Source organism: Esox lucius, chromosome 12, assembly GCF_011004845.1.
Source record: "Esox lucius isolate fEsoLuc1 chromosome 12, fEsoLuc1.pri, whole genome shotgun sequence".
NCBI lineage: Eukaryota > Metazoa > Chordata > Actinopteri > Esociformes > Esocidae > Esox > Esox lucius.
The window spans coordinates 32,123,428-32,143,410 of record NC_047580.1 but is presented as its reverse complement, the minus strand read 5'-3'; the positions used below and the strand labels follow the sequence as shown (position 1 = coordinate 32,143,410).

The following is a 19,983-nucleotide window of genomic DNA, read 5'->3' as shown; positions in this document are numbered from 1 at the left end:
TGATTTCGCCCAAGTGTTGAGTATAACCCGGAAGCTAGAATAGACTCTGCCCCTTTAAATCAATGTCAATTGTAAGTCCCACCCCTCCAAAATGGGAGTGAAGCAGCTTATATAAATTAGACCAATTTCACAATTTGACATCTGTTCAAGGTGAGTGGGTTGTTGTGTTTAAAATGTTGTATTGTGCTTAAGCCAACAATTGCAATTTTGACAGAAATGCTTTGTTTTTTTTGTCTTAAGTAATTGACAGGAAAAATCTAAACTTTCAGGTTTTTGGTCATTTGTTCCATTTACAGCTGCTTAACAATGGTAAGCTAAAGCGTAGTATGTTTTTTACATTTGTCTTTTAAAATACATTACACTCCCATTAAGTACTTGTATCTGGGGTTTTTTATCTGTCACTTCAACTCTAAATAGTTGTGCTACAATTAGAACATGTTACAATATTTGCATAAACCTACAACTACTCTTGTTGTCTTGACAGAGGGAGTGCATTTCCATACACATTGGCCAAGCAGGTGTCCAGATGGGCAATGCATGCTGGGAGTTGTATTGCTTGGAGCATGGTATCCAGCCAGATGGGAGACTTGACATTTCCAGTACCGCTTCCTTGGAGAACTCCTCATTCAGTACCTTCTTCAGTGAGACTGGTGGTGGGAAATATGTTCCCAGGGCTGTTTTCATAGACCTGGAGCCTACAGTGGTGGGTAAGGACGGAAGAGCGTGTTCTAGAGCATTCCTGGAAACCTTGAATGGCAGCTGATGGCATCTTTAGTGTCATCTTGCATCACATTTGTTTCCTTGTTTGGTACTACTTGCTTGGCTCTTCAGTGTCTATATCATTTATAGATGAGATCAGGAATGGATGCTACCGTCAGCTGTATCACCCTGAGCAACTAATCAGTGGCAAGGAGGACGCTGCCAATAACTATGCCCGTGGACATTACACCATCGGGAAGGAGATTGTGGACTCTGTCCTGGACAGAATACGTAAGATGGTTAGTGTCTCTGAATGTCAAAATGCATGTCTACCTGTGGCTAAAAATCCAGAAGAAATGCAATGTGACCATTTCTCCTCAGGCTGACCAGTGCACTGGACTGCAAGGCTTCCTAGTCTCTCATAGCTTCGGCGGTGGGACTGGCTCTGGCTTTGCCTCCCTGTTGATGGAGCGCCTGTCTGTTGACTTTGGCAAAAAGTCCAAGCTGGAGTTCTCCGTCTACCCTGCCCCCCAGGTGTCCACGGCGGTCGTGGAGCCCTACAACTCCATCCTGACCACCCACACCACCCTGGAGCACTCCGACTGCTCCTTCATGGTGGACAACGAGGCCATCTTCGACATATGCAAGCGCAACCTTGGTGTGGAGCGGCCGTCTTACTCCAATCTGAACCGCCTCATCGCCCAGGTCGTCTCCTCGATCACAGCCTCGCTGCGCTTCGACGGTGCCCTCAACGTGGACCTGACCGAGTTCCAGACCAACCTGGTCCCTTACCCGCGTATCCACTTCCCCCTGGTCACTTATGCGCCCATCATCTCCGCGGAGAGGGCCTATCACGAGCAACTCTCCGTTCCGGAGATCACCAACGCGTGCTTCGAGACCGCCAACCAGATGGTAAAGTGTGACCCCAGGCGCGGCAAGTACATGGCCTGCTGCCTGCTGTACCGTGGCGACGTGGTGCCCAAAGACGTCAATGCCGCCATCGCCCACATCAAGACCTGCAAGTCCATCCAGTTTGTGGACTGGTGTCCCACGGGGTTCAAGGTGGGGATCAACTACCAGCCGCCCACCGTCGTCCCTGGGGGGGACCTGGCCAAGGTGCAGAGGGCGGTGTGCATGCTGAGCAACACCACGGCCATCGCTGAGGCCTGGAGCCGCCTGGACCACAAGTTCGACCTGATGTACGCCAAGCGGGCCTTTGTGCACTGGTATGTGGGTGAGGGCATGGAGGAGGGGGAGTTCTCCGAGGCCAGGGAAGACATGGCTGCCCTGGAGAAGGATTATGAAGAGGTGGGGGCCGACTCTGGTGACTGTTCTGAGGAAGATGAATACTAAGTGTCCTGGAAGCATTGTTTTCATGTTCTCTGGACGGCCTTCTGTCTAACAATAAATCAAATAATTGGAGTTCTTGTGTGTGTCTCTTTCATCCATTGTTATGTGGTTGTTGGTTTTGGCTGTGTAACTGACAAGGTCATAGCAGAGTTTCCATGCTTTGGGGGTGGGATGGAAGTGACATTCAGGAAGACTACCAATTGGTACCTAGACATCCTCTAGTGGGCAAGTCTCAATTTAACTGACTCGATACTGTTCAAATTCATCAAATCTTTTTAAGGAATGTTAGTATCCAATATTTTAACCCCCTTCACTTACTCCAGATTTTGTTTGACTCCTAATTTAAACTTTCTGTCAATTTAAGCACCACCCTAAAGTAAACCCTTTTAATTACCCCATCCAAACATCAGAATGTGTTTCACATTCCACAGTTAAATCAACAGCATGATCAACGGACGGGGATGTGTGAGGCAAAATTGGGATCTCACCAGACACTCAGTCTTAACCACACAGCTAGCTACATCTCAAAGTATTGATGAGCCACAGATGCACATCTGTAGTCCCAGTCATGTGAAATCCATTGACTGGGGCCTGTTCAATTTATAAAAATATTCACTCCATCATACTGCAAAAGTTGTTGCATGTTTTATATTTGATCAGTGTCTATTTCAGCAAACGTGATGTACCTAATTAACTGGCCATTGAGTTTACCTGCTGAATAAATCTACCAATCCATCTCCTCACTTCATCCCTTGTCAACCTCCTCCTCATCCCAGTGTGTTTCATCTAAAATCTCTGCATACCACATGGTAGAGTGGTGACTGACTCATTTCACATGCAATTTCAAAGGTTTTATAATAAACATATGCTACCACAGTTTAACAGGGACACACACATACACAATCAAAGTCACCCCTGAATTGAATGTGTTTATTATGAAATCATCAGTTGCTACAGAGGCAGTCTGTTATTGTGTTCTGTTTTTCAGACTCAACGGAGCGTATCTGCCAGGCCTCAGACTCGTACACACTAGTTTCCCACAATGACATCGGTCACAAAAGCTGCTGTGAACTGAGTTTAAATAACATTCAAACATTCCAAAGCATTATAACACACTCAAGTGTGAAAGCTAACATCTAGGAGGCTGGAGTGTGCATAAAATAAACAGAAAGTGAGCAATGACTGTTTCCAGATGACATCAAACCCAGAAAAATCTGTACAGTTTCTCAGATGTATTGAGTGTGGTGAGAGCCGCTGTGCCCCCCCCCCCCCCCCCACTAGATCGGGTCGTGGGGGAGGATCAAGGCTGGACTGACCAGAGGACAGGCATGGACTGCTTCTTCTCACGTCGCAGTGCAGCGAAGAGCATGCTTCTTTCGCCAGATGTCGAAGGCCTGCAGTACAAAGAGCAAACGCCGAATGTCATTGTTGAAGCGGGTCACTGCGGCTCACATGCCCACCTCAACGCCACGGAATATTCAAAGTCTGTCAAGGACCCTGCCAACGCCACGCTCTGGGAGAGCCAGGAATTAGGAATTTGATTTAGGAATTTCCGTTACCATTAAAAATGCCCGATATACTGATTTTAACAAAAAGGCTACTGCTGAAGGTTTAACCAGATAGTGTTTTGCGGGCGTTTTGAGAGGCTTTTGCCATAACCACAGAACGTCTCACCTCAGCGAGGAGTGCGTGGCCCAGTTGGGTGGCGAAGGTCTCAGAGACCCGAGTTCGGATGCGTCTCCTCCGCCAGGTCAGCCACGCCCCCTGCTGCAATTGGTCAGTGTGCTGCAGAGAGGATATGTCACACTCAGCACAGAAAAATAGACTTGTATGTCTTAGTGTGTTATTCCCCATTAACGCAAACTCTCTCCTCCATAACTCCTCAGAAGAACTCCTGCTTGGCTATACTGTACACATAGCTGGTAAAATAAAATGTAAAACACGCTGTGAGCAGTCATAACAGCTTATGACAGATAACAGCTCAATACCTTTTGTTTTATACTACCATTTTATTTAGTATCATCACACACACACACACACACGCATTTGTTGTCCTTTCAGATGAGTCGTAGGTCCGCTTCTCGGTGTGTGATGATGCGTCGTTGCAGGGCTTCGCTTGTCTTACCAAGGTGGTGAGCAGGAGGGCAGCAGCGGTCTGGTCTCTCCAACTGGTCCACAACCCCTGGAGGAGTCTCCTCCGTGCCCTCTTCAGTAGCACAGCCAAACGCCATCGCTGTACGTATTTCCTGTCAGGGTGTGAGAGGGACACGCAGAGAGAAAACTTCACTCGTTGGTTAACAATGCGCTCATCATGCGCTCTTTGTGCAACAATTACCTCCTCATCAACCATCCCGCCCTTGTTTTTAATGCAGACCAGACGTCCCCTTGGTCGAGACATGGGGAAACGGCTTTGGCTGGACAGACGAAACCCTGCGCGTCCTAACATTTGTCTCTGTTGAAATTCCTGTCAGCCGTGAGACCTACCTCAGTGTTCCCTGCAGCTGTTTCCTTCTTTCCCAGCATCTCACGCCAACTCTGTTCAGCCAGCAGGCGAAGTACTTTCCCGAGAGGCGCATAGAACGTCTTTTACCCAACCGCACCTGATGGAGAGGACCGAAAACAAACACCACATTATCTAAAGCGTCCTTAGCTAGCTACTGCACTTCATAAACGAGACAGAGTTAGAGTTAGGAATACAGACATGACCTGCCCCTCTGTGTAACAGTTAACCATGACAACAGAAGAGGGCTGGATCACGGACGGCTGGTGTCACTTAGAAGTACAGGCCCGGCTCATCAGAAGGGTGTAATATGAAATGAATGGTACCGTTCAATTCATTCATCAGCATCCTCTGATCTTAACCTCACACAGCGAGAGCCCTGTCAACATCAATTCCCACGCGGGGCCAGTAGGAAAACATATGCTTGTACTTAGTACCATGACTTGCTCTGAATAATAGGGTCCGGTAAATTAACCACGGTGAAATGACCGCCAGTCTTGTGGTCGAAGAACCCAACAGCTGTACCTTCTCATGCCAGATGAGTATCGATGACCTCAGCAGACAGACTCTCTGCCTGGCTGTCGTTCTCTGACCCAGGGTCCTGGCGGCACCGAGGATAACGGCACTGCGCCTCCAGACACGGAAAGCTGACTGGGTCTGGAGGGTGCGTCGCCATGAAGCCGCTGCCACTGAAGCTGATTGGCTCTCCCTCACAACCCATCGCCAGCCCTGATAGGACCTTTAAGGGGACAAGGAGAAGAGAGAAGAAAAGTAAGAAGTGTGATAAGAGTCTTGGAATGCCCAGAAACAAAGAAGAACGGGGGCTAAGCAATGGGAACCGGACATGACAGACCACATTGGTCCAGTCCCCATTGGTCCAGTCCACATTGGGTCCAGTCCACATTGGGTCCAGTCCACATTGGGTCCAGTCCACATTGGGTCCAGTCCACATTGGGTCCAGTCCACATTGCTTAGCCTCTGTGGGATGTACAGATGAACTCCAAAGGGGTCTGAACCTGAACCACCTGATCTGACATTCAATTGCCCCACAGCTGAATGTGGCTGCCAAACACCAAACATACCTGAAGACAAGCAGCTGTCTTCCTTGGAGAAAAATGGAAGTAAAAAGATTAACACCGACAGCCTACCAGCGCAGGAGGTGAACCCGGGACAGCTGCCTGGCCTCTTGGTGACGGCGGTGGACTTCCAGCCACAGGTTGAAGGCTCTGGTCACTTTGCGTCCATCCAGCCACAGCCACACCGCCTCCCCCATCTGTCTCCGGCCTCTAGACTCTGACCAACGCAGGCAGACGTGGCACAACACAATTCAGACACAAAATCCAGTGGTGTTTTCTCACAAGAACGGAAACTCAGGAGAATTGTGTATGATGTCTGCCAACAGGAGGAAGAAGGATGAGTACAACCCCAAGAACACCATCCCAACCGTGAAGCATGGAGGTGGAAACATCATTCTTTGGGGATGTTTTCTGCAAAGGGGACAGGACGACTGCACCGTATTGAGGGGAGGATGGATGGGGGCATGTATCGCAAGATCTTGTAAGGGCACTGAAGATGGGTCGTGGCTGGGTCTTTCAGCATGACAACGACCCGAAACACACAGCCAGGGCAACTAAGGAGTGGCTCCGTAAGAAGCATCTCAAGGTCCTGGAGTGGCCTAGCCAGTCTCCAGACCTGAACCCAATAGAAAATCTTTGGAGGGAGCTGAAAGTCCATATTGCCCAGCGACAGCCCTGAAACCTGAAGGATCTGGAGAAGGTCTGTATTGAGGAGTGGGCCAAAATCCCTGCTGCAGTGTGTGCAAACCTGGTCAAGAACTACAGGAAACGTATGGTCTCTGTAATTGCAAACAAAGGTTTCTGTACCAAATATTAAGTTCTGCTTTTCTGATGTATCAAATACTTATGTCATGCAATAAAATGCTAATTAATTACTGAAAAATCATAATGTGATTACAGACTTCTACATGCTTTGTAAGTGGGAAAACCTAGACAGGAACTCTACACCTTTGTTTCTGAATGTGCTTCGCCTTGTGCTTTTTACCAGAGAAAGATGTTTAACCAATCACAAGGTTACCTTCTGTCCAGCGCCACCATGCTAGCAGAACTCCCTGTGCCTCTCTCCTGTCCCTCTGAACAGAGAACAGGCTGACTATTCTGGATGAGTGGGTCTGCTCCCTCCAGTGATAAAAACACTGAAACAAACACACACTGGTTATGGACCATCAAGAAAGTGCAATACAGACGTGATGAATCTTGACACACAAAGGACTTTTCACTTTGATCCACAAACGTATCACCTTGTTGACTGGACCGTCAGTTCCTGCTATGTTTTTCCCGCAGGAAATTCTGGTCTAAACCCTTGCATATATAGCCAGCAGTTGTCGGGAACTGAAACAATTGGATAACTTTAAGAAATACGTTCCTGTAACAACTTTCCTAGTGGCTTTTCCTCATGAGTGGCTCAGTTGGCGCAGAATGGTGAGTGCGAACATCAAAGGTTATGGGTTCAATTCCCACCAGGGCCACCTGTATGTGAAATGTACAGGCTGCACGACCGACTGAGTTGTTTGGAAAATAAATTCTGCTAAAAGGCACATATTATGTCAATGTATTAAAAATACCGAACGACAATCAAAGTTACTTATTCTGCCAGATATTTCGGTCCTCTAATGACAACACTAGTGGCTGAAGCCTTAGATCAGACCTGCGTAAGGGGATACTGCACCTGTCCTATCGTCTGCCTGTTGAAGTGCTTGAGTGCCAAATGCCCTCTAGTGGCCGTTCTCCAGTAGTTCAGGGTGACGACAGAAAGTTTAAAGTGTTGGCCGTCGAGCCACACCTCCAGGACCTCCTGTCTGTTTCGAGCCCAGTCCAGCTCACTCCTCCAATGGGCAAAACATAGGGCCATCAGTCTCCTGATTTTACCAAGCTGGAAACTGGCGCCTCTGTGCCTTCTTACCAGGGACAGGCCAGTGTACTCTCTCCAGCTGTGTAAAAACCTACGAGGGGAGAAAGACTGAAGTGAAAAGAAGTGAGAAAGGAGCCTGAATGTTCTAGAAAAACCACTTATCCAATCCCCTCGAAATAATGGTGTCCCAAAGCAAAATAAAAGGACCTTCAACCCATCAAACCAAGCCACATGATGTAGCAAGTATTCTCCTCAGATCAGGTTGCCTAGTCTTATACAATCACATCAACACCATGTAGCGTTCAAATCTAAGCTTGTGGGATCAGGTGTCTTTGGGAGGCTACATTGTCTTGGAATTGTGTGGCAAATTATCACATGTTCAAGGGTTTCAAGTTTTGTTGCATTTTCCTTTTTTCATAAACAACCACTCCAACACACACACACACACACACACACACATCCCTCCACACCTTTTATACAGAGTCTGGTGGTGGAAAGCCTCACTAATCGTTAAGTGTCGATGCGCTGCAACCCAGCAGTGGAATCGATCCGAGACGTCTCTGAACTGTCTCCGCAGGAGGAGTTCTGCTGCCCTCTCCTTGGCAGCCACGCCCTGCTTGGCCCGCTGTGCCCACACCCTACCCAGCTCCCTCGCCCGCTGGCGCCTGATGAGCATACATGACAGAAGTTGTTGTTGTTGTTGTTATTATACAGAATGTCCCTGCCCCCTCTTGGAGGCCTTGTTTGTCATCACCCATACCTGTCTCTGTGCCCCTGCAGTGCCCACCTCCACTGGCTGAAGGAGAACCCAATCAGACATGTGACACGGTGTCCAACAGCCCTGCTCACTAGCACCCTCTGTCTCCAGTGGCACACTGCTGACCGGGTTAATCCCTGCCGACGGGCGACACACCCCCTCCACGAGGTAAAGGCCCACATCAGAGTTCGGCCGCGCGTCTTCATCTCCATAGCGGCGAAGCAGTTTCTCTCTCTGGCTCTGCATTTGGACCGGATGTGCCATCGCTGTAGTCGGCTGAGAGGAAGGGAGAAACTCTTGGAAAATGGTAATGGCAGGGCATTGGAATTGATTGAAAACTCACGCGAGTCGCTCAATTGAAGAAGGCAGCGAAGGGTAACTACGAGCTCAAATGAAAGCGAACATTTTTACCAAATAATTGACCTGTTTCAACGTCTGTGGAACTCAGATGCACTGTCGTCTGTCCTACGTTCCTGGCTAGAGCGGACAAATCTGGGTCTTTTTACAAAGGCACTGACAACTTTCACAAGCCATGCCAATAGGAAACAGCACCTGGTCAGCAGGACAGCCAAGCGGGTGGGTGACAATCCGTCTTCAGTGCCCTTGGTTGTATCAGGAATTTAAATGCAGATGCCCATTGGGTGATTGCACGACCTAACAACCGCATATCTAGTAACTGACAGACCAGCCGGTCGCCTTGTTCCCTGGGGTGAATGAGTCAGTGTTTTGTTTGAAAGTCAGGGTTTTGTTTGAAAGCCAAATGCTTTTTTGACTTATCTATTTGTTCATTTTTATAATCAGAAATGTTATGAAAGAAATATAAAAATATTTTGTTTTATATATCCAGAATGCATTTCATTAATGATTAATCATGTTAACAAAAGTATTTGGTTCTATGTTGTAACACTGAAAAATTACAACTTTTGGAGGGAGAAGGAGGGACAGTAAATAAAAAAATCGGGCCAGTAAGTTTCAAACCCACAGGTTCCACTGGGCCAGGACATCCATTTAAAGTTGTTAACGTTGTACCTGCTCTCTGTAGGTGGAAACATTTACATTGAGTGCCACAAAAGATAAGAGATGTCAGTATGAAACGGCATCATGCGACTCTACAGCACCACAGCCTCCAAGATGTGTTCTGGTGCCACTTAAACAAAACGTGTCCACACAGGCTTATTATTACAGAGAAAAACAAAGGTGAGGCCTGTGGCTTTCAGTTTATTTATTGTCGCTGAAGTTTCCTTTTCACTTACGAATCAGTGTTAACTCCTGCTGCTGTATTGTTTTTCCTGTTTGATTTACAGCTGTCCAAGTGTGTCCAATCAGGAAGAAGGTTGCTGTCAATACTTCGTTTAATGACAACCTACCGCGTACGAAAGTGAAAAGGTATTTTCTTTCACACACGGTAAAGTGTTTTTACGTGCGCTTGGCCGCTATGTTCTTCTCTTAGTTTGAACTCTGTCACGGAGTACACGGCGAGAAAGTACGTGGTCTACGAAGACTGTCCGGCGTGTCGCGGCTCGTGTCGCGTCAACAAATTCCCCCGCAGGACACCCTGCTGACAATCATCCAGTTATGCAACCACTGTGACCACCAGAGACAGTGGAAGAGCCGGCCCTTCACCCTCCCCGCTGGGTGCCTGTCCTCTCCTGTAACCAAGGGAGCCACCGGCACATCGGCTGCCGCGCCCGGCGCCCTGAGGACCTTCCGATGCTCTTGCCGGCATCTCTACTGCCACATTCACAGACCGTGTGACTGACGCCTTGACGGGTCCAGCCGTCGCTGAGAATGTTCACGCCCTGGAGGAGGTAACTTATGTCGATTTTCACTAATCAGTGTTTACAAAGCGCGCATGGAGATATAGATAATAGAAGTAACTAAAAACAAGGGCTGGTGATGAGAGTTCTGATGACGAGTGGGAATCGGGTGCGGAATTAAATGAAGCTTTGGACTCAGATAAAGGAGTTACCCCTGCACTCTGTCCGGATTGCAGCATGTTCCTGAAAGGCTTCAAGGCTCATGTTTGCGACCACATAAAGCTGTTCAACTGCGAGGAATGTGGCAAGCGGTTTGTCGACCAGAAATCGCTCAGCGTTCACCGCAGAATCCACCAGACCGACTACGTGACCAAGTGTAGGTACTGCCTCAAGTTGTTCCAGAACAGGCCGGAGAAACTGAGGCATGAGGAGAGCCACTCTCATGGAGAAAAGCTGTACGAATGTCCACGGTGCCCCGGTCGATTCGGCGACGCAAAAGAACAGGAGAAGCACCTTCAGTGGCACAAGGGGCTGAGTCGGCATGTTTGCAGTACCGGCAAACTGGAGTTCACAGGGAGCTACCGACTGAAACGACACATGTTGGTCCACAGCGGGAAGAAGCCCCACTCGTGCCCTGACTGCCAGCAGTCCTTCAACCAGGCGAGCCACCTCCAGTCCCACACGTGGGTCTTAAAAGCCACGTCCAGCGCTACTAACCCGACCGCGGCTCCGAGACTGTGGAGACGGAGCCAGTTTTAAACTCGCAGATAGATCCAGAACCAGTATCGCGAGAGGAGAGTCAAGAACCAAATGTAGAGATTGGACAGCAGAGAGTCATGAGGGCAGGGAGGAAAAGGAAAAGACCAACTTTGATTCCTGTCAGGTCAGGGGAACAGCAGAGCCACAGGGACTCGTAATATAACCCAGAAGAGGGGGAGCCAAGGAGCCACAGGGACTCGTTATGTAACCCAGGAGAGGAAAAGATTTGGAGCAAAGAGAGGCGTACAGGCAGACCAGTAAGCAGGCCAAGAAGAAGACCAGGGACCAGCAGAGAAAAGTCTGCTAGAACCACCGTTGATAAAGAGCGTGGTGGTTCCAGCCTGAATAAACCCAAATCTTCAAAACAGTAGGGGAAGAGCAAGGAGACAAGAAGGAAAAATAGGGGGACAGGAAGGGGGAGCCCGACATCCACTGGAGGGGCGCATGAGCGGAGTACTTGATGGATCCAACCTGAATGAACAAGTACTATCAATTAGAGATGTGCCTTTCTGAACTTCTAGAGAGGTGCACCACAGTTCAGCAAGCTTTTGACCCAACGCTAAACTAAATGCTTGCTAAAGAGTGGTTCAGTGTTCTCCTGCTTTCTATATTTTGTCCACGTTGAAGAACAGAAAATGCCACTATGTAGGGCCTGGGGTTTCCGTTAGCTGGCAGTCTCTGGCTTTTGGCCAATAAGTAATTAAAACATTAAATAAACTTGCCAGTGAAAATGTCCAAATTGTTCAATGAGTGGATTCCTACCTGAGACGTCTATTTAAATGTGAGTATAAAATGTAGTAGAGGATGCCTGATGCCTGTAAGACATTGACATGTTTGGGTATGAAATGTGATTTGTTGGAACTTGCTGACACAAGATTGTAATCGACTTTAGCATATTTAATGTACTATTTTTCTTTCTAAATGACTATTATCACTGCTACATTTCCCAAAATGGTTGCAACCCAACTCTTAAATATCAGTAAAGGTAAGATCATTCATACTGATCACTCCATCCTAATCTGAGCTGCAATGAAGATAAATAGAGAGAGAGAGAGATTTCCCAGGGGACTAGTTATATATTGCAGATTAACCCTGCTGCTGATCTCCAACCACCACTGACCTGTTCAAGAAAGCCTCTCGATGTAAGTCTTGGGCTTTCTGGACTTCTTTAGTAGACTTGACCCAGGTGACTAGAGCTTTCCTCTTCACTGCCATTTTCTCTCTCTTCAAATACTGATCCAGGAGCTGTCGCACTACACCCTTCCCTTTGGAGAAACGAGACAGAAATAGAGTTACCTACTGTTTCAAATATTATACAGTATTATTTTATTTTTTTAATGGCTTTTATAATGTGTGACAAGTGGAGCTGCTGTGAATAGATCTCCAGTTGAACTGGGTGTCACAACAGTGTTTCTCAACTCCTGAGGGATTCCCAGAATTTAGTGGTTAGTTGAGCTGATGACGCAAGCATATTAGGGCTGGGTGAGAAATTGTTTGCTCACACCCTCGAACGAATAGCACACGTTTATTTTCAACGCCGTAAAATCCTCGGTGCGTTGCAGGTCGAAACTTAAATGATTAGTCGACACAGTGTCCCGCTCCAAGAGACAGACGGTCATTCCAACTCGACACATCCATATGTGAATGTTAAATTGTGGACGAGCCCCTGGCTTGTTGGCTGGGACTCACTGTGTGCACGTTCTCTCCAGAGCTGCAGGCTCTCTCTCGCCCCCAGGGCCAGTTTGTCTCGGCCTCGTCGGCGGGCCACCAGGCTCTGGGAGGTGGATTCCCTCCAGTGGGCCAGAGCTTGGCCTAGCTGCCGCTTGTGGAGGTGGGCGCGGGCTAGAGCTCTCGTCTCTCTCTGAGAGCGGACGCATCGCTGCCACACTGTAAACACCCTGAAAACACACACCATGCCGTGAATGAAAATACTGTAAGTAGATTAGTAATGTACAAACACACACCATACCGAGAATGAAAATACTGTAAGTAGATTAGTAATGTACAAACACACACCATACCGTGAATGAAAATACTGTAAGTAGATTAGTAATGTACAAACACACACCATACCGTGAATGAAAATACTGTAAGTAGATTAGTAATGTACAAACACACACCATACCGTGAATGAAAATACTGTAAGTAGATTAGTAATGTACAAACACACACCATACCGTGAATGAAAATACTGTAAGTAGATTAGTAATGTACAAACACACACCATACCGTGAATGAAAATACTGTAAGTAGATTAGTAATGTACAAACACACACCATACCGTGAATGAAAATACTGTAAGTAGATTAGTAATGTACAAACACACACCATACCGTGAATGAAAATACTGTAAGTAGATTAGTAATGTACAAACACACACCATACCGTGAATGAAAATACTGTAAGTAGATTAGTAACGTACAAACACACGCAACAAACTGCCAACTAGGACAATTGAGTTAAACTTCAACACAAAGGCCCTTGGTGGTTGAAACATGGCTATAGAGACTACGGGAGCATCTTAACCAAAAGTGTCAAACCGGCTCCGCGGAGGGCAGAGTGTCTGCAGGTTTTCGCTCTCACCTTGTACTTAATTAACTAATTAGGTCACTAATTGGTTTGTTTCTACCCCCACCTGGTTGTTTAGGTCTTAACTGGGAACCAATTTAAAGGAAAACCCAAAAACCTGCAGACACATGGCCCTCCGTGGAACCAGTTTGAGACCTCTGATCTGAACAGTGCCTGTATTTCATTTAGCTCCCTGTACGCTTGAATCACATTTTATTCAGTCACGTGAAAATGACCTGGTGAGCGCGGCCCGGGCGTAGAAGTGTGTTACAGCCTGTGTCTGCCGGACGCGTGCGGTCCAGAGGCTGAAGGCGCCACGTGTCCTCAGCCTCTCGCCTCTCCTCCGAAGCCAGGCCTCCCTTCTCATCAGCTGGACCCGGGCCTCCGGGCCAGGCCCCACTCTGATCAACCTCCGCTGGGAAAGAGGAGGATGTTAACCTGTTGTGCACCTGTGGGTGACTGGTGTTAGTGGCAGAAGGGCTAACCTAATTGTAAGTAAAAATAGAATGAATGAAGTATACGTTATACTGATGTATATGAGTCACAATTCTGATCTTTTTTTTTTTTTTTTTTTAGTTGGTAATTATTATTATTAATTAGTTGAAAATCACATTGTATGATTTTTAAGTAATTAATTTGCATTTTATTGCATGACATAGGTATTTTAATTTTAATTTAATTTATGTTGTAATTTGTTAGGGATGCCCCGAAATGAAAATTCTTGGCCGAAACCAAAATTCTTGGCCGAATTTTTTGTGCATCCCTATAATTTATGATTGGCCTCACGCGGGCCGGACAGGGACATACAAAGGGCCGGATGTGGCCCACGGGCCGTAGTTTGCCCAGGTCTGCTCATTATCATTGATGCCCCACGAGGTGGGATCTTGCATGGAGCCCCAGACCGAGGGAGATTGACCATCATCTTGAACTTCTTCCATTTTCTAATAATTGCGCCAACAGTTGTTGCCTTCTCATCAAGCTGCTTGCCTATTGTCCTGTAGCCCATCCCAGCCTTGTGCAGGTCTACAATGTTATCCCTGTTGTCCTTACACAGCACTCTGGTCTTGGCCATTGAGGAGAGGTTGGCGTCTCTTTGATTGAGTGTGTGGACAGGTGTCTTTTATACAGGTAACGAGTTCAAACAGGTGCAGTTAATACAGGTAATGAGTGGAGAACAGGAGGGCTTCTTAAAGACAAACTAACAGGTCTGTGAGAGCCGGAATTCTTACTGGTTGGTAGGTGATCAAATACCTATGTCATGCAATAAAATGCAAATTAATTATTTAAAAATCATTCAATGTGATTTTCTGGATTTTTGTTTTCACAGTTGAAGTGTACCTATGATAAGAATTACAGACCTCCACATGCTTTGTAAGTAGGAAAACCTGCAAAATCAGCAGTGTATCAAATGCTTGTTGTCACAACTGAACATAAGTATTCAGTACTTGATAGAATCCTTTTGGGTATGCCTCAGCAGGTTTCCTCGTGGATTGGCAGATCCCCAAAGCTCTGTCAGATTGGATTGGGAGAGTCAGTGATCTTCAGGTCTCCCTACAAATGTTCAACGGGGCTCATGTCGGAGCTTTTTCTGGGCCACTCAAGGACATTCACAGACTTGTCCCACAGGCATTCCAGCATTCTCTTTGCTGTGTAATTTGTGTCGTGATGCTGAAAAACACATCTTCACCCCAGTCTGAGGTTCTGTGGGCTCTGGATCAGGTTATCTTCAGGGAGGCCCCTGTGTTTTGTTCCGTTCATCCTCGAATTAACCAGTCTCACCAGTTTTGGGGCAGATGTAGCGCTTGGCACAAGGGCTCTGAAAACGTTCTGAAGGCATTGTGAACTACAAAACGTGCCAGAAGTGTGCTTGTTGAAATCTTTGTTTGTTTTGGTGTGTGCAATTGTTTTTTATCATTTGCACACAACATTTATGTAAACAACAGCAAAGTGCTCTCAGTGTTTACCCTGAATAAATAAAGGATCCTAATTTACCATTGTCTTGGTTTAAACGTGTTAATTAACACCAGTCCATTCCTTGAGGATGTAGTGTATACTTCGGAGGATGTTGGGCTTTGTCCCCCCCCCCATCTATTTCTTGAGGACATAGCGTACACTGGTGGAGAGGTGGTAGGACTTCTTCTGCCTACCCTTTTCTCCCACGCTGAGAAGTATCTTCTGAAGAGCGCACTGGCGCGGAAGTGGTCCGCCATCCACTGCAGAGCCACCTTTGACCTTCGGTGAGTGACCAACCCTCTCCAGTGGGCCACAGTGGAAGTCAGCAAGGCTGTTTCCTGTGTGAGGCAGGAGCATTATATGTAGAACACCCTGCTACATCACGGCTTATCTCCATCCAACATAAGAATGGTGGCAGTGGGAAGGGGTTTAGGAGACAACTGGTACAGCAGAATAAAAAGAACACGACTTGATGAAATATTCAATGAGACCGCCTATAAAACCGACCCTGAGTTTGGCTGCTCTGCCGAGGCTCTGGGCGTGGCTTCTCCACAGGCTCAGGACAGCCCCCAGTGTTGCCCGTCCGCGTAAGTCTCCCGTCAGTCCGGTGAGGTGCCGCTGCTCCGTCACCAACACACGCTGACCAATGAGAGACGGAGACCAGCAGAGGGGCGGAGACCAGCGGAGGGGCGGAGACCAGCGGAGGGGCGGAGAGGCCGTCTTACACGTTAGCAGCGTTTTGTGTCGATAAATGATAACAAAGTGTGCGGCGATCACATGGACACGGGCGTGAAATACCTTTAGTCTGTTCGAGCACTTGTGATCTAGGAGACTGGGGCGCGGGAGCCAGACGTCACGGTCAACCGCTGGAAAATCGACACGGTTTTCTAACTGTGAGCTAAGAGGAGAAAAGGGGGGGGGCGAAAGCCGCAGAGTGTGTGTCACACTAACGAACACTCACCACCTCTCTTTCAAACAACAGGAAAATTTCAGATTCTAGAAGAATTCCAAGTACACGTGTGTGTACCACAGACTGACCCAATCTGGAAACCCCCTGGTTGGGATGAGGTCTGCAGGGGGCTGTGCCTGTCCATCTGTGCCAAAGAGCAGCAAGTCACCCAATCGGTGGGCCTGGTGTTGATATTACACCCAGCGTCAGAGAGTGGAAGGGGAGAGGCAAAGCTGATCCCTGAGGAAGACTGCCCCAGTGCGGACACTCTGGTTCTGAACCGTAGCACTGGGCAGGCCTCGATATCCTGAGCTAGCTCGTGCCAGCGCTGCAGTGCCAACCTCGCTCGACGCCGTGCCCGGGCCGCGCGGTGTAATCTGGATGGGGGTGACGGAGAAGAGAGAATACAGTGGAATGTACAAAAGAAACATTGTATTTGTTGTTATTCTCAATATCAGGTTACTGCTGTTTTGGGTGACGGGTGAAATTGTCTGGACTTTCCTCACAGCTAATATACTACTACTTTGATCATTGCTGTTACTCTACAGTGTACATACTTAATAACATATATAATGTATATGTCATTTAACTTGTCACATCTGTAAAGTGTTCAAGTGAATTCAGACACAGAGAATTTCAGTTTTAAGAGGAAGAAACAACTCTGTACAGAACCAAACTCACTAGGGATGGAAAGCAGTGTTCTGGTAAACTCAGTCATCCGAAAATATTGCTCAATGCACTTATCATACATTTTAAAATTAATAAATTTAAAAGAAATGGATTTGAGCCCCAAACCTGCAGGAGTCATAAACTTGTCAGGGGAGCAGAGGTGTGGAGGGGTGGTGGTAAAAGATACCTGGCTAGCTCTTGCTTGCTCCTCCTGCTCCTCCAGGAGTCAAAGCTTCTCTGGAGCTGAAGGAGGTCACACAACTCCTCCAGTGTGGTCAGCCTGGCGTCTCCATTAAACCGTGGCGTCAAACTCTGTTCTGTCTGGCTTGTATTCTCTACATACAACATGAGAACAATACTTTTACAGTATCATTGTAAATTAATGATGACCATATTTAGAAACAGGCTGGCAAAACACTCTAGTAGATCGATAATCACTGATCATTTATGGAAAGCCACAGAATGGCTGAACATTTTACCACACTGGCAAAGGTGCCAGGCATCTTTCTTATTCCCATCTGATACTGGATGTTTTCCAAATCAGGATTTCTGTAAAACCAGGGAATTTGGGGATTTTCCAGCTGTAGTTCCAACCTGCTATATTCTCCAGGCTCTGGCCCGATGTTCCCCTGCTCTCCAGGAGAATTGTCAGCAGGTGTGTGTGATGCAAACGTAGCCCTGTTGCTGTTCTCCAGCGGAGCAGTGTGTGTGTGGCCAAGCGACTGTCCCGCTCTCTGCAGTGTCTCACACACACTGCCCGGCGCTCCACCACACGCTGCCAGCCAAGCAGGATTCTGCAAGACACACACACACACAATATTCATCAGAGTTAGAAACTATTAAGGCACATTCAAAACTAACTGCATCAGGCACCTAAACAAAGACACCTACTCCCATGTGTCTGCTGTTCTCTTCCCTGTGGACTAACCCTGCCAGCTGCGCGCGTTTCCTTCCCTCCAGCTCCCGGGCCCCTCGTCTGGCCCGAACCCGGCTGTGACAGGATGTAAACGCCTCCTGCAGCCTCCTCCTCTGCCTGCGGTCCACCAGGGCATACTGGAGGCGCCACCCCCCAAAGGCCGCTGGTGAGAGGGAATGAGGAGCGGATCAGAGGAGACGAGGAGGTCCAAAACACATCCATCATCCTGACCAATGTAATGTGCCCTTTATTAGCCACCGGGCTGTAGTCCTGTCCCTTCAGAGGCTGCGTGGGGAACCCGGGACCATCCAAATCCAGATACCTGACAAGCAACTACCTCCTGTATCGCCTGCAAAGGTCTCAGGCTTGAGAATGGACTCTGAGGAACCATTGGGGCACTACAACATTGTCTGCCTGGATGCGGGCAGAACGCCACTGAGTGCTGGGAACAAAGCACACCGCTAAATTAGATCCACATCCATAATATAACCACTAAAGCACATCCACATGGGGAAGAAACTGTTTCAGTGTGTTAGCTGAGTATACAGTAACATAGTAACATCCTGTATACTGGCTGGCTGTACAACCCCGTTTCCAAGCCAGTTGGGACGCTGCGGAAGATGCAAATATGAACAGAATGCAGTGATATGCAAATCATGTATCACTACGGTGTATTTAATTGAAAATAGTACAAAGACATCTTGAGAAACGTTATTGTCTTTGGAAAAACACATGCCCATTTTGAATTTGATGCCAGCAACACATTTGAAAAAAAGCTGGGACAGGGGCATGTTTACCACTGTGTTGCATCACCACTTTTAACAACGCTCTGTAAGCATTTGGGAATTGAGGAGACCAATTGCTGTAGTTTTAAAAGTGAAATGTTTTCCCATTTTTGGCGGTTTCCTGTGTTGTATTTTTCATTTCATAGTGTTTTCAACGGGTGACAGGTCTGGACTGCAGGCAGGCCAGTTCAGCACACAGACTCTTACTGCGGAGCCATGCTGTTGTTGTAGTAAAACACTATATTGTGGATGGTTGTAGAAGCAGGAAACATGTACCACACATGATTCTGTATCTTGGTTGATTGTAGAAGTAAAACACATGAACCTGTATACTTTTATAGGAGCCATTATATCAACATGAGAGTTTGGGCTTAAGTGAAATCATGAGGCTGTGTTGTGTTTTGAGGTCAGGGTACCAATCAGGAGACATGCGCACGCACGCACGCACGCACACACACACACACACAACTTGCCTGATAACACCCGTCTGGAGAGCACCTGTTCTGCCTCTGCACTCACACGCCGCAGCCTGGATCTGCGTGCGTGCCGGGCCACCCACTCGCTCCAGGCTGCAGACAGGCAGCGTGACCTGGTGAAGAGCACAGGGGGGTCAGACCGAGAGGCAACTGACAGAACTAACGCGCGGCCACGCTTCACCAAACACTAGTCCACGCCTTCCTATCGGACGGTTCTTTAACAACGCGCCTTCCACCGTCACGTTAAGCTCGGACGGTGGAGCGGGGTGCTAACAACAGCAGGGGCGTGGGTTCAAGTCCCGCTGGGTGCACTTAAGAAGCGAGAACGAGCGGATGCGCTACGGTACGTGGCCTCATGTGAAAGCGTCTGCTGTACTAGATGAACGTGAAGGTGCAAGCGAAAGGCGTCTTTCACCGGTGATGCTGCGTGGCCCGGCCTGCGGTGCCCCAGGCTGCTCTCCATGCGGCGTAGGCCCGCCTCTGCAGCGCGTGGTCCCGGTGGAGGGATGGCCCCTGGGTCAGCGGGGGGGCCCTTAGGCCAGACTGCCTCCACAGCAGCCAGTGTTTCCACAGGAGGTTCAGACTGGCAGGGCAGAGAAGCATTTAGAAGAGGCTGCACTCGGGAAACATTTCAGCTAGGATGAGTTTGGTTTTACAGTGGATGAGAAGGGAGGAAACGGATCATCAGTCATAAAATGCAAACCGAGTCCTCAATGACAAGCTGTGATTCTTAATGGTAGTGGATGACTGGTGGGTCTAACTGGTAGTGGATGACTGATGTGTCTTACTGGTAGTGGATGACTGGTGTCTTCCTGGTAGTGGATGACTGGTGGGTCTAACTGGTAGTGGATGACTGGTGTCTTCCTGGTAGTGGATGACTGGTGGGTCTAACTGGTAGTGGATGACTGGTGGGTCTA

General features: G+C 47.9%; 2 protein-coding genes across 2 annotated transcripts; one reads left to right on the top strand and one right to left on the bottom strand.

The window, feature by feature from the left end:
- The first annotated feature begins 232 nt into the window (after positions 1-232).
- Positions 233-2,121, top strand: LOC105023779 (tubulin alpha chain). Its single transcript, XM_010893216.4, has 4 exons — positions 233-309; positions 485-707; positions 850-998; positions 1,081-2,121. The coding sequence occupies exons 1-4, from the start codon at positions 307-309 to the stop codon at positions 2,050-2,052; spliced, it is 1,347 nt and encodes a 448-aa protein (XP_010891518.1). The 5' UTR covers positions 233-306; the 3' UTR covers positions 2,053-2,121.
- A 1,183-nt stretch (positions 2,122-3,304) lies between these two features.
- Positions 3,305-18,615, bottom strand: LOC105023801. The gene is made up of 21 exons (XM_020051521.2): positions 18,603-18,615; positions 17,818-17,968; positions 17,484-17,683; positions 17,077-17,224; positions 16,310-16,597; positions 16,070-16,169; positions 15,779-15,910; positions 15,466-15,609; positions 13,555-13,733; positions 12,440-12,648; positions 11,871-12,015; positions 8,238-8,510; positions 7,948-8,142; positions 7,295-7,568; positions 6,644-6,761; positions 5,698-5,842; positions 5,075-5,288; positions 4,534-4,649; positions 4,175-4,295; positions 3,724-3,834; positions 3,305-3,443 (listed from the first exon to the last, which is right to left on the bottom strand). Exons 1-21 carry the CDS (start codon positions 18,613-18,615, stop codon positions 3,393-3,395), a joined length of 3,327 nt encoding a protein of 1,108 aa, XP_019907080.2. The 3' UTR covers positions 3,305-3,392.
- Positions 18,616-19,983: the final 1,368 nt, after the last annotated feature.